The sequence below is a fragment of the Nerophis ophidion genome, linkage group LG20 (genome assembly GCF_033978795.1).
Source record: "Nerophis ophidion isolate RoL-2023_Sa linkage group LG20, RoL_Noph_v1.0, whole genome shotgun sequence".
Lineage (NCBI taxonomy): Eukaryota > Metazoa > Chordata > Actinopteri > Syngnathiformes > Syngnathidae > Nerophis > Nerophis ophidion.
In genome coordinates, this window is record NC_084630.1 from 40984619 (window position 1) to 40998772 (window position 14154).

The 14154-nt window shown below is 35.1% G+C and overlaps 2 protein-coding genes across 2 annotated transcripts in view; one reads left to right on the forward strand and one right to left on the reverse strand.

The window, feature by feature from the left end:
• Positions 1–14154, reverse strand: part of lrba (LPS-responsive vesicle trafficking, beach and anchor containing) — a 971728-nt gene that overhangs the window by 325449 nt on the left and 632125 nt on the right. Inside the window, exon 40 of the mRNA XM_061881243.1 lies at positions 11126–11262. Coding sequence (XP_061737227.1) covers positions 11126–11262 — 137 coding nt within the window. The remainder of the gene's footprint in view (positions 1–11125; positions 11263–14154) is intronic.
• mab21l2 (mab-21-like 2) lies at positions 7019–8969 on the forward strand. The gene has a single exon (XM_061881230.1). The coding sequence runs from the start codon at positions 7368–7370 to the stop codon at positions 8445–8447; it is 1080 nt and encodes a 359-aa protein (XP_061737214.1). The 5' UTR covers positions 7019–7367; the 3' UTR covers positions 8448–8969.

Genomic DNA, 14154 nt, shown 5'->3' on the forward strand with positions numbered 1-14154 from the left:
ACATATCATCATTGTAATATAACTAGTCAATAATATCAGAGTAAAACAGTTTCAAGTGCCCAAAGTGAAGCAAATCAATAACATATTAGTTTTTCTAAAATATAAAAATAAAAAATAATTTTGGTGTGTGTGTGAAAAGTGCATATTTTAACACTGTTATTAAAAAACAAACAAACAAACAAAAAAAAACACCAACATATATGCAAAATATGACAAGTTGTTACAAAATATGGAAATAAATGCATGAATCAAAAGTGAGCATTTTTCCCCCAACAAGGGCATTTGATACATTTTGCATATTAATTACTAAAACCAATCCAACGATTGTTGAAGTCAGTTTTGAAATTGTGGTGCGATGTCCGCGATCCATGCTTTATCAGTATCATGCGGTCTCATTCCCCCACCTTTGAGAAGATGTGCACTAGAAAACATGCTCCTTGTGGTCTTTACTTCGGACTTCATTTTGATTCTAACAATAAAAATAATATAAAAAAATCATTTTTTTATTAATTATTTTTTGAAGTGAAGTGAACTATATTTATATAGCGCTTTTCTCAAGTGACTCAAAGCGCTTTATATAGTGACACCCAATATCTAAGTTACATTTAAACCAGTGTGGGTGGCACTGGGAGCAGGTGGGTAAAGTGTCTTGCCCAAGGACACAACGGCAGTGACTAGGATGGCACAAGCGGGAATCGAACCTGCAACCCTCAAGTTGCTGACACGGCCACTCTACTCTATGTCGCCCCATATATAATGTTTTAAATATTGTGCTGCTGAGTTAACGTGCTATTCAATTTGATTTTATGAATTTAGTTTATTTATTATTATTTGATATCCAATAGTTCAAGTTGGTCAAAAAAGGTTTAAAGTCCAAATAAGCATTTATTTTTTTCAAGGCAAACTGATGCACTTAAAATCTTTTCTGTTACAGACTCAAAACAGTGTAAATAAAGCTATTATTTGCTGTACGTTAATCTATATTTATTTTCCTTCATGTTAATAAGGATACAAATAAATGAATACATTTTTTATTATTTTTCATAATAATAATAATAATATGCAGAGGTGTACTTATAACAACTTTATAGATAAATGATACTATTTATAGTTGTGGCAGAGAACATCTTAACTTTGTCTTATGCATGGGCAACAAAACAAGCATAATATCTTGTTTTATTATTCATAATAATAATAATAATATGCAGAGGTGTACTTATAACAACTTTATAGATAAATGATACTATTTATAGTTGTGGCAGAGAACATCTTAACTTTGTCTTATGCATGGGCAACAAAACAAGCATAATATCTTGTTTTATTATTCATAATAATAATAATAATATGCAAAGGTGTACTTATAACAACTTTATAGATAAATGATACTATTTATAGTTGTGGCAGAGAACATCTTAACTTTGTCTTATGCATGGGCAACAAAACAAGCATAATATCTTGTTTTATTATTCATAATAATAATAATAATATGCAAAGGTGTACTTATAACAACTTTATAGATAAATGATACTATTTATAGTTGTGGCAGAGAACATCTTAACTTTGTCTTATGCATGGGCAACAAAACAAGCGTAATATATTGTTAGAATACATTTTGAATTTTTACAGTGAATAAAAAAAAAAACATGTGGGCCAAGAGTGGCCCCTGAGACACACTTTGGACACCATTTCTATAGAAAAATACTGCAGCTGTTACAGGTAGTTATGACAACAAAACAATAACAAATGCATGAATAATTATATGACTGACATATTTCCAAGTGGGGTAGGTGGCAACAAAAGTTGTTTGGGAATAAACCTCCAATCCCCACCTAGTACAAAACCTCGTCACGTCCGTTGTGTCCTTGAGCAAGACACTTCACCCTTGCTCCTGATGGGTGCTGGTTAGCGCCTTGCATGGCAGCTCCCTCCATCAGTGTGTGAATGTGTGTGTGAATGGGTAAATGTGGAAGTAGTGTCAAAGTGCTTTGAGTACCTTGAAGGTAGAAAAGCTATACAAGTACAACCCATTTATTATTTATTTATTTTCTGTTACAGACTCAAAACAGTGTTAAATAAAGCTGTTCTTTGCTGTACGTTAATCTATATTTATTTATTTTTTCCCTTAATGTTAATAAGGACACAAATAAATGAATAAAATTGTTATTATTATTCATAATAATGATATGCAGAGGTGTACTTATAACAATTTTATAGATAAATGATATTATTTATAGTTGTGGCAGAGAACATCTCAGCTTTGTCTTATGCATGGGCAACAAAACAAGCATAATATCTTGTTAAAATACATTTGGAATTTTTACAGTGAATAAAAAAAAAATATTTCGGCCAAAAGTGGCCCCTGAGCCTCACTTTGGACACCCTTTCTACAGAAAATTACTGCAGCTGTTACAGGTAGTTATGACAACAAAACAAAAATAAATGCATAAATAATTACGACTGACATATTTGCAAGTGGGGGAGGTGGCAAGGAGACAACAAAAGTTGTTTTGGGGAATAAACCTCTTTTCTGTTAAAGACTCAAAACAATGTTAAATAAAGTTGTCCTTTAAAATGTTTTCCTTAATGTAAATAAGAATACAATTAAATGAATACAGTCAATTGTTTTTATTATTCATAATAATAATAATAATAATATGCAAAGGTGTACTTATAACAATTTTATTGATAAATGATACTATTTATAGTTGTGGCAGAGAACATCTTAACTTTGTCTTATGCATGGGCAACAAAACAAGCATAATATCTTGTTTTATTATTCATAATAATAATAATAATAATAATATGCAAATGTGTACTTATAACAATTTTATAGATAAATGATACTATTTATAGTTGTGGCAGAGAACATCTTAACTTTGTCTTATGCATGGGCAACAAAACAAGCATAATATCTTGTTTTATTATTCATAATAATAATAATAATATGCAAAGGTGTACTTATAACAATTTTATAGATAAATGATACTATTTATAGTTGTGGCAGAGAACATCTTAACTTTGTCTCATGCATTTGCAACAAAACAAGCGTAATATCTTGTTAAAAAACATTTGGAATTTTTACAGTGAATAAAAAAAAAAAGATTTCGGCCAAAAGTGGCCCCTGAGCCTCACTTTGGACACCCTTTCTACAGAAAATTACTGCAGCTGTTACAGGTAGTTATGACAACAAAACAAAAATAAATGCATAAATAATTACGACTGACATATTTGCAAGTGGGGGAGGTGGCAAGGAGACAACAAAAGTTGTTTTTGGGAATAAACCTCTTTTCTGTTAAAGACTCAAAACAATGTTAAATAAAGTTGTCCTTTAAAATGTTTTCCTTAATGTAAATAAGAATACAATTAAATGAATACAGTCAATTGTTTTTATTATTCATAATAATAATAATAATAATATGCAAAGGTGTACTTATAACAATTTTATTGATAAATGATACTATTTATAGTTGTGGCAGAGAACATCTTAACTTTGTCTTATGCATGGGCAACAAAACAAGCATAATATCTTGTTTTATTATTCATAATAATAATAATAATAATATGCAAATGTGTACTTATAACAATTTTATAGATAAATGATACTATTTATAGTTGTGGCAGAGAACATCTTAACTTTGTCTTATGCATGGGCAACAAAACAAGCATAATATCTTGTTTTATTATTCATAATAATAATAATAATATGCAAATGTGTACTTATAACAATTTTATAGATAAATGATACTATGTATAGTTGTGGCAGAGAACATCTAAACTTTGTCTCATGCATTTGCAACAAAACAACCGTAATATCTAGTTAAAAAACATTTGGAATTTTTACAGTGAATAAAAAAAAATAGATTTCGGCCAAAAGTGGCCCCTGAGCCTCACTTTGGACACCCTTTCTACAGAAAAATACTGCAGCTGGTACAGGTAGTTATGACAACAAAACAAAAATAAATGCATAAATAATTATGACTGACATATTTGCAAGTGGGGGAGGTGGCAAGGAGACAACAAAAGTTGTTTTTGGGAATAAACCTCTTTTCTGTTAAAGACTCAAAACAATGTTAAATAAAGTTGTCCTTTAAAATGTTTTCCTTAATGTAAATAAGAATACAATTAAATGAATACAGTCAATTGTTTTTATTATTCATAATAATAATAATAATAATATGCAAAGGTGTACTTATAAAAATTTTATTGATAAATGATACGATTTATAGTTGTGGCAGAGAACATCTTAACTTTGTCTTATGCATGGGCAACAAAACAAGCATAATATCTTGTTTTATTATTCATAATAATAATAATAATAATATGCAAATGTGTACTTATAACAATTTTATAGATAAATGATACTATTTATAGTTGTGGCAGAGAACATCTTAACTTTGTCTTATGCATGGGCAACAAAACAAGCATAATATCTTGTTTTATTATTCATAATAATAATAATAATATGCAAATGTGTACTTATAACAATTTTATAGATAAATAATACTATTTATAGTTGTGGCAGAGAACATCTTAACTTTGTCTTATGCATGGGCAACAAAACAAGCATAATATCTTGTTTTATTATTTTCATAATAATAATAATAATATGCAAAGGTGTACTTATAACAATTTTATAGATAAATGATACTATTTATAGTTGTGGCAGAGAACATCTTAACTTTGTCTCATGCATGGGCAACAAAACAAGCATAATATCTTGTTTTATTATTCATAATAATAATAATAATATGCAAATGTGTACTTATAACAATTTTATAGATAAATGATACTATGTATAGTTGTGGCAGAGAACATCTTAACTTTGTCTCATGCATTTGCAACAAAACAACCGTAATATCTTGTTAAAAAACATTTGGAATTTTTACAGTGAATAAAAAAAAATAGATTTCGGCCAAAAGTGGCCCCTGAGCCTCACTTTGGACACCCTTTCTACAGAAAAATACTGCAGCTGGTACAGGTAGTTATGACAACAAAACAAAAATAAATGCATAAATAATTACGACTGACATATTTGCAAGTGGGGGAGGTGGCAAGGAGACAACAAAAGTTGTTTTTGGGAATAAACCTCTTTTCTGTTAAAGACTCAAAACAATGTTAAATAAAGTTGTCCTTTAAAATGTTTTCCTTAATGTAAATAAGAATACAATTAAATGAATACAGTCAATTGTTTTTATTATTCATAATAATAATAATAATAATATGCAAAGGTGTACTTATAACAATTTTATTGATAAATGATACTATTTATAGTTGTGGCAGAGAACATCTTAACTTTGTCTTATGCATGGGCAACAAAACAAGCATAATATCTTGTTTTATTATTCATAATAATAATAATAATATGCAAAGGTGTACTTATAACAATTTTATAGATAAATGATACTATTTATAGTTGTGGCAGAGAACATCTTAACTTTGTCTCATGCATTTGCAACAAAACAACTGTAATATCTTGTTAAAAAACATTTGGAATTTTTACAGTGAATAAAAAAAAATAGATTTCGGCCAAAAGTGGCCCCTGAGCCTCACTTTGGACACCCTTTCTACAGAAAATTACTGCAGCTGTTACAGGTAGTTATGACAACAAAACAAAAATAAATGCATAAATAATTATGACTGACATATTTGCAAGTGGGGGAGGTGGCAAAGAGATAAAAGTGTTTGGAAATAAACTTTTTTGCTGTTACAGACTCAAAACAGTGTTACATAAAATTGTTATTTGCTGTACGTTAATCTAGATTTAGTTTTTATTTTTCTTAATGTTAATAAGGACACAAATAAATGAGTAAAATGGTTATTATTATTAATAATAATAAAATGCGCCCTTTCTATAGAAACATGCTGCAGCTGCTACAGGTAGTTATGACAACAAAAAGAAAAGAAATGCATAAATTATTATGAAAAAAGGTGTTGTTTGGAAATAAACCTCTTTTCTGTTGGACTCAAAACAGTGTTAAATAAAGCTCTTCTTTGCTGTATGTTAATTTAGATTACTTTTTTATTTTCCTTAATGTTAATATAGGCTAAAATTAAATGAAAACACTTAATAATAACATTTACAGAGGTGTACTTCTAACAATTTTATAGTCGCGGCAGAGAAACTGAAAATGATTGAAAACACTGGTTTAGGTCAATATAGTCTATAAACGATCCACCTTAGCTTTGCGTTATGCATTTGCAACAAAACAAGTGTAATATCTTGTTAAAATACATTTTGAATTAAAAAAAACAAAACATGAGCAACACTTTGGACACCCTTTCTATAGAAACATATATAAACTATATATGCCGCTGTTATGGGTTATTAAAGTTAAAAAAGTTAAAGTAGCAATGATTGTCACACACACACTAGGTGTGGCGAAATTATTCTCTGCATTTGACCCATCACCCTTGACCACCCCCTGGGAGGTGAGGGGAGCAGTGAGCAGCAGCGATGCCGCGCCCGGGAATCATTTTTGGTGATTTAACCCCCAATTCCAACCCTTAATGCTGAGTGCCAAGCAGGGAGGTAATGGCTCCCATTTTTATAGTCTTTAGTATGAAAACAAAACGAAAATAAATGCATAAATAATTATGACTGACATATTTCCGGCTTCCTCCCACCTCCAAAGACATGCACCTGGGGATAGGTTGATTGGCAACACTAAATGGTCCCTAGTGTGTGAATGTGAGTGTGAGTGTTGTCTGTCTATCTGTGTTTGCCCTGCGATGAGGTGGCGACTTGTCCAGGGTGTACCCCGCCTTCCGCCCGATTGTAGCTGAGATAGGCGCCAGCGCCCCCCGCGACCCCAAAAAAGGGAATAAGCGGTAGAAAATGGATGGATGGATGGATATTTGCAAGTGGGGGAGGTGGCGAGAAGACAACAAAAGTTGTTTTGGGGAATAAACCTCAAGGTGTGGACTCTCTCTCTCTCTCTCTCCCCCTGTGTCTCTCGCTCTCTCTCCCCGGCCTGTGATTGGCTGTGCTCGGCCAAGCTCCGCGCACTAGTGCCGGTGGACCAGCCCGACCCACTTCACTCTCACCGCGGAGGACCATTCATAAAAGTGGAAGAAGAGGCGGGGGGGGCCGGGAAGGTGACTATGAGAGAGCCGCAAGAGCTCCGCAGTCGGACTCCTCTTTACTGAAGGGAGTTCAGAGTGAAATATATTTATTTGAGGAGGGGGAAAAAAAAAAAAAAAAAAAAAAATCGAATTTTTTTTGTTGTCATACCTGCTTGTAACAAACAAAAAAATAATAATAATATTTTTTTTTTTTTTTTTTTTTTTTTTGCGGGTGTCACCGGTAAGCGTTGGATCCGTCAACCTACCGCGACTCTCCGGTGTACAACCCGGAGCTGTGCCCCAACATGATCGCCACGCAGGCCAAGCTGGTGTACCAGCTCAACAAGTACTACACGGAGCGCTGCCAGGCGCGCAAAGCCGCCATCGCCAAGACCATCCGGGAGGTGTGCAAGGTGGTGTCGGACGTCCTGAAGGAGGTGGAGGTGCAGGAGCCGCGCTTCATCAGCTCCCTCAGCGAGATCGACGCCCGCTACGAGGGCATGGAGGTGGTCTCGCCCAGCGAGTTCGAGGTGGTGCTCTACCTCAACCAGATGGGCGTCTTCAACTTCGTGGACGACGGCTCGCTGCCGGGCTGCGCGGTGCTCAAGCTGAGCGACGGCCGCAAGAGGAGCATGTCCCTGTGGGTGGAGTTCATCACCGCCTCGGGCTACCTGTCCGCCCGCAAGATCCGCTCCCGCTTCCAGACGCTGGTGGCGCAGGCGGTGGACAAGTGCAGCTACCGCGACGTGGTGAAGATGGTGGCGGACACCAGCGAGGTGAAGCTCCGCATCCGCGAGCGCTACGTGGTGCAGATCACGCCCGCCTTCAAGTGCACCGGCATCTGGCCGCGCAGCGCGGCGCAGTGGCCCATGCCGCACATCCCCTGGCCGGGGCCCAACCGCGTGGCGGAGGTGAAGGCGGAGGGCTTCAACCTGCTCTCCAAGGAGTGCTACTCGCTGACGGGCAAGCAGAGCTCCGCCGAGAGCGACGCCTGGGTGCTGCAGTTCAGCGAGGCCGAGAACCGGCTGCTGATGGCCGGCTGCAGGAAGAAGTGCCTGTCGGTGCTCAAGACCCTGCGGGACCGCCACCTGGAGCTGCCCGGCCAGCCGCTCAACAACTACCACATGAAGACGCTGCTGCTGTACGAGTGCGAGAAGCACCCGCGGGAGAGCGACTGGGACGAGGCCTGCCTGGGGGACCGGCTCAACGGCATCCTGCTGCAGCTCATCTCCTGCCTGCAGTGCCGCCGCTGCCCGCACTACTTCCTGCCCAACCTGGACCTCTTTCAGGGCAAGCCGCACTCGGCCCTGGAGGCGGCCGCCAAGCAGACCTGGAGACTAGCCAGGGAGATCCTCACCAACGCCAAAAGCTTGGACAAATTATAAAAAAATAAAAATAAAAAGGAAAAAAAAAAAATACTTTTTTTTTATTTTTTTATTATTATTTCCCTTTCTCCTTTTGGAAGCGGTGGACTCTCCGAGCAATGTGAATAAAGACAAAATAAGACAAATATGTTTGTCTTTTAAAAAAATGGAAGCGAGGACCGAAAACGAAGGTACATTTTTATGTTTCATGTCTTATAACTTTAAAAAAAATGTGTCTCCTTTATTCCGTGTTTTCACAAAGTGAACGACCTTTATTTAAATGAACAGGAAAAAAAAAAGCGTGCCAACTTGATGATTTTTTTTTTCATGGTGTGACTCAAAGAAATAAAAAAAAATGTTAAATAAAATGTTGCAAGTTAAATTTAGGCCTCATGTTTGAAGGAGATGTTTTCTATTTCTATTTTGGTTCGGAGGGGAGACTGACTCAATTGATTTTTAGTATTAACTCGTAAGAAATTAAATTCAGTTAAAAAAAACCTGGGGAAAATTTTAAAAATGACAAACCTTTTTTTTTTTTAACAGGAAAATCTATAACACCAATATCTATATCATGGATATTTTGACAGCAGTTTTTAATTGCATTTTAGTCATAGAAAAAATATGTATGTGTTAGTTATATTTTAGTCATGTCAATAGTTAATAATTTAAATATTTAATTTTGTCTCTGTATGTTGGCCCTTTGATAAGTTGGCGACTTGTCCATGGGTGTACCCCGCCTTCCCTGAGATAGGCTCCAGCACACACCTCCGCCAACCCGGAGGGCATAAGCGGTTGAAAATGGATGGACATTTTAGTCATAGTCTTTTAAAGAAAAAATATTTACGCTTTGGTCATATTTTAGTCTTGTCAATTAATTAATCATTTCAACATTTAATGTTGTCGCTCTATCTGTGTCGGCCCTGCGATGAGGTGGCGACTTGTCCAGGGGTGTAGTTCGCCTTCCGCCTGAATGCAGCTGAGATAGGCTCCAGCACACACCTCCGCCACCCCGAGGGGAATAAGCGGTAGAAAATGGATGGCCATTTTGACAGCAGTTTTTAATTTAGTTTTAGTCGTAGTCTTTGAAAAAAATATTTACGCTTTAGTCATGTTATTTAATTAATGATTTAAACATTTAATGTTGTCCGTCTGTGTTGGCCCTGCAATGAGGTGGCGACTTGTCCAGGGGTGTACCCCGCCTTCCGCTCAAATGCAGCTGAGATAGGCTCCCTCCCGCCATCCCGAAAGGGACAAGCGGTAAGAAATAGATGGATTTAAAAAAAAAAAAAGAAAACGTGTCTTTGTTAAAATAAAGCCTTGTTAGCATTAAAAATGTCAACTCAATTCATTTGATAATACACTAAAAAAAACAAAAAAAAACTGCTGGGTTATTTTGGTAACCCAGTAAATGGGTTGCTTCAGTTGAGTTAAATTTCGGATTTATTCTAATGAAGAGCAACCCAATTTTTGTGTTATTTTAATTCATTTTCTGCATATACACGGTAAAAAAAATTCTGTTAAAAAACGGTCATCTACTGGCAGCTACGGCTGCCAAACGAAAACCATAAAATTAAAGTAAAACATTGTAAACCAAATAATGATCAAAAACATATTTATATAAATTTTCATGAAACGTTTTGCGGAAAAATATCGTAATTTTACAGATTTCTACTAAATGATCACGATCAACCACCTTTAATGAAAGGAAAAATGCAGGCAGATCCACAGAAAAATGCCATTATTTTACAGATTTTTTCTGAATTGTTAAAATCCTTTTTAAGATTAACATGACTTTGAAAGTAATTTAAGAAAACAGAAAACGCTACGTATAATTAGTTATTTTTTCTGTAAAAAAAATAGAAATATACATAGTTTGTCATTACTGGCATGTTACTTAAAATAACAGGCGGATTGTTTATTTATAGATAATGTCTTCAATTCTACAGTTTTATAACCTATTTAAAAAAAGTAGAACATTTACAGTATAAAATTAACCATAAAAATAGGATTTTTTTTTTTTTTTACAGTGTATGTTCTTTTACATTTTAACATATGATTGAAACCACCTGTAGCACACAACTTTAAATCTGAATGAATGAATGAATGAATGGTTTATTTTGAGCCACGCAAACAAAACAAGAGAATGACATAAAATACAAAATAAATATATAAATACATTATTTTTACACCTACATTGAAAACATTACATGTGACTAATCTCTTGTAGATGTCAAGATTGACTCAAAAGGGAGTGGGAAGAAGTAAACTTATTAGGTCCCAACCCTATATATATACAATATATATTTACAATATATAATACAATAATATATATAATATAATTCAGTTCAGTGGTTGCTGCGTAAATGCTATATATTACCTATGGTCACATCATTTAAATATTTTTAATATAAACCCTAACCTAATCACTTTAAAATGGTTAATTTTGCATGTATGGAAACGTGCATGTTTTTTTTCCACTTTTAAAAAAAAATTTTTTTCCCTCTTTTTATATAAATGGATTACACTTGTATAGCGCTTTTCTACCTTCAAGGTACCCAAAGCGCTTTGACGCCAATATATGTGTATTAATAGTGTAAATACTACTATATGCTCTTTGTTTCTCAGCTACAAGTTAGGAGCATAAAGTACGTACAAAGCCTCACAGCGGCATCCAAAAATAATAAGTAGGCCAACGTTACCTTTGGGTCGATGGCCTTGAAGCCGGGCTCGTCCTCGTCCACCTCGAAGTAGAGCTCGGAGGCGGTGATTGACAGGGTTCCTTTCACCACCACGGCCGGAGCCACCAGCTGGGCCCCTGTGCTCAGGTTGACCGGGCCTATACACACACACACATATATTTAATCACATATACACATGCCGGATAGAAGAAGCCATCAGGGGACAAGATGGAGCCGCTTAAAAATATTTTTTAAAAAAGGGGATAATCCATTGGAAGCGGATCACAAAAGAATATAGATAACGCGTCATTAATCCCCTGAGGGAAGTGAAACAATTAAAAGATTTTGTGGTTCTGCGTGGCGCTATTTCTTCAACCTAATCCAAATAATTAGGAGATTAAATGGCACATTTTGCACACATTTGTCAAAGAGAGTGAGGAAAGTGGAGTGTTTAGTCTAAAATCCATCTTCGTCTTTATGGCCGGGGACGATGCAGAGAAGGTTCGTGCTGCACACGAAACACGCCTCAGTCAAGAAAAGGCTGGAGAGGAAGGAATAAGTCTAAGCTAGAAAGTATTGTCAGGGTTTTAACGTGAAAATATGTTCTAATCCTTTTAACAGACATTTATTCCGCTCAACGTGCCATCGCATTAGGGCCGTGCTTTTTAATCAATGCATTTTTAACTACAAGAGACTTTTTTTTTTTTTAAAAACAGTTCATAGTGCTTCATAATTCTAAATCAGAGATGTCCAAGGTGCGGCCCGGGGGCCATTTGCGGCCCACAAGTCATGTTTTAACGGCCCCACGGCACATTGTAAAAATACTATTAAAAAAAAAACACAGAAAACGTAAAAAGTGTTATAAAAGAGCCAACAGGTGACAAGAAAATGTTGCAATGTTGACTCTAACAACACAAAGCTGCAATGCAGCATGTTTCTTTCTTTAAAAAATAATAATGAATCAAAATCAATGACATTATGAATTATTGTCCTATCCAAGGCTCCAATTAGGTCACGTTAAATATTCCGCTTTGAGATATTCTTTGGGGGAAATGTTGCATATTTTGTGTTTGCTATGTAAAAAAGTAAGCTGTTTTTTTTTGTTTTTGTTTTAAAAAAAAGCCTAAAACAAACAAACAAAAAACAAACAACAATAAAACGTATAATCTGAAGTTGATCTGGAGGTAATTGTGTTAAAAGTAAACAGTTATTCAAATTTATTATTTCTTTTTTAACACTTTAATGATCATTTTGGATCCCCAATAATTGTTGTGTAACTTGTTTTTAAGAGTCATTGCTAAAAAATAATAATAATGAATTAAAATCAATACTGTTAAGAGTTATAGACCTTTTTAAGGCTCCAATTATCTCAAATATTCCACTTGAACATTTTATTGGGTGAAAACATTAGATACCGTATTTCCTTGAATTGCCGCAGGGTATATAGTATGCACCTGCCTTGAAAACTCGCTTCGCAAAATAATTAGCGCATGCTTAGTATTACCGCCGGGTCAAACTCGTCACGTCACGAGTGACACTTCACCTGTCATCATTTTCAAAATGGAGGAGGCTGATTTCAATCATTTGAAATCGCATAAAGGGAAGAAGATTAAGAGCTATTCAGTAGGATTTAAGATCCAAGCTTACATCACACTCAAACTTTTACTGCATACCTTTGGTAAGTGCGGGAGTGGGAAGAAGTTTTAAAATAATTTGCGCATGTACTTTGTAATTTGCCTCAAAATATAGGGTTTCGACAAAAAGCTCGTAAAAAGTAAAACAAATAATGAAGTAGAATTAGCGATTCAAAGGTTTTATGAAAAAAATAATACACAACTTATTTTGAACCTTGTTTAAGACTGAAACCCTTCTGGGTCCTTAAGACCTAACTTGAGGGAGCCCCAACAATAAAAAATAAAATAAAAAGTGTATATTGTATTGGTTTTGAAATGTTATATAAAAAGAATAAGAGACTTATTATACTTAAAAATGTACGCATTTAGTTGTAGGCAGTGTTAAAAAATATTATACGGCTCTCACGGAAATACATTTTGAAATATCTGGTTTTCATGGCTCTCTCAGCCTAAAAATGTTCCCGACCCCTGGATTATTGTGGCGGCCTGTACAGGGACGCCAATTTTATGTGGTCCGAATCCTAAACAGGAACAATAGAGAGTTTGTTACAACGGTTTTAATTACTCTCAATCAGATAGTACAAAGTTGGATTGAATCGATATGAAAACAGATGGAAATGAAAGATGGTGAACCCTCGTGAAATGAATTAGAAAGAGCGCACATCAGTCTTTGTCTTCCCTTCTTATTTCTATGCTCCATGATGACCTGATTTGTAGCATAACAACTTATGTAACTGTCCAGTGTTCAGGGTGACTTGACCTCTTGTGTCGTGTCCCTTCCAATGCATTTAGTTCGGAGGTAACCCTAGGACAGAAATTTTCCACTACACTATATTATATATTAATGAGTGTTGTCAAATGAATAATATTGCTGGTACGATTAATCACACTTTTGAATTTGAACTAATCATGATTAATCACAGTAAATTACTCCCTCATGTAACTGAAATTAACCTAAAAAAAAAAAAAAAAAAAGACACCAATGCAATTACATGGTCAGAATGTCACACCAAATTTTTTTTAAACGTTTTAAATCATTGATCTGATCAAAACCTGGGAAAACTACGATTTTAAGTACCTTATTTCCTTGAATTTCCGCCGGGGGGCTAATTAATTTAAAACCTCTTCTCACGTTTACCAAAGGCATGCGGTAAATTTAGGCCTGCGCTTAAAAATGTCAGTGTGATGTAAGGATACATCATGAAAAGTACATTTAATAAAAAAGAAACGTTATTATGGTCTTACCTTTACTTATAAATGAAGTCCATGCGCAGCTCCTTCTGGTCAAAAGCATCGATAACTTGTTTATAGAAGTCTTCCTTATCTTTCTTCAGTTTTAAAAGTCTCTCTGTCTCGATGGAGATCTTCCTTTATTACCTCCTGCTTCTATTGAAAGTCCAGTTTCGAAAACTGTTT

What these genes read in the sequence shown, in the direction of transcription:
- mab21l2 (XM_061881230.1), top strand. Translation starts at nt 7,368, where the DNA reads ATGATCGCCACGCAGGCCAAGCTGGTGTACCAGCTCAACAAGTACTAC.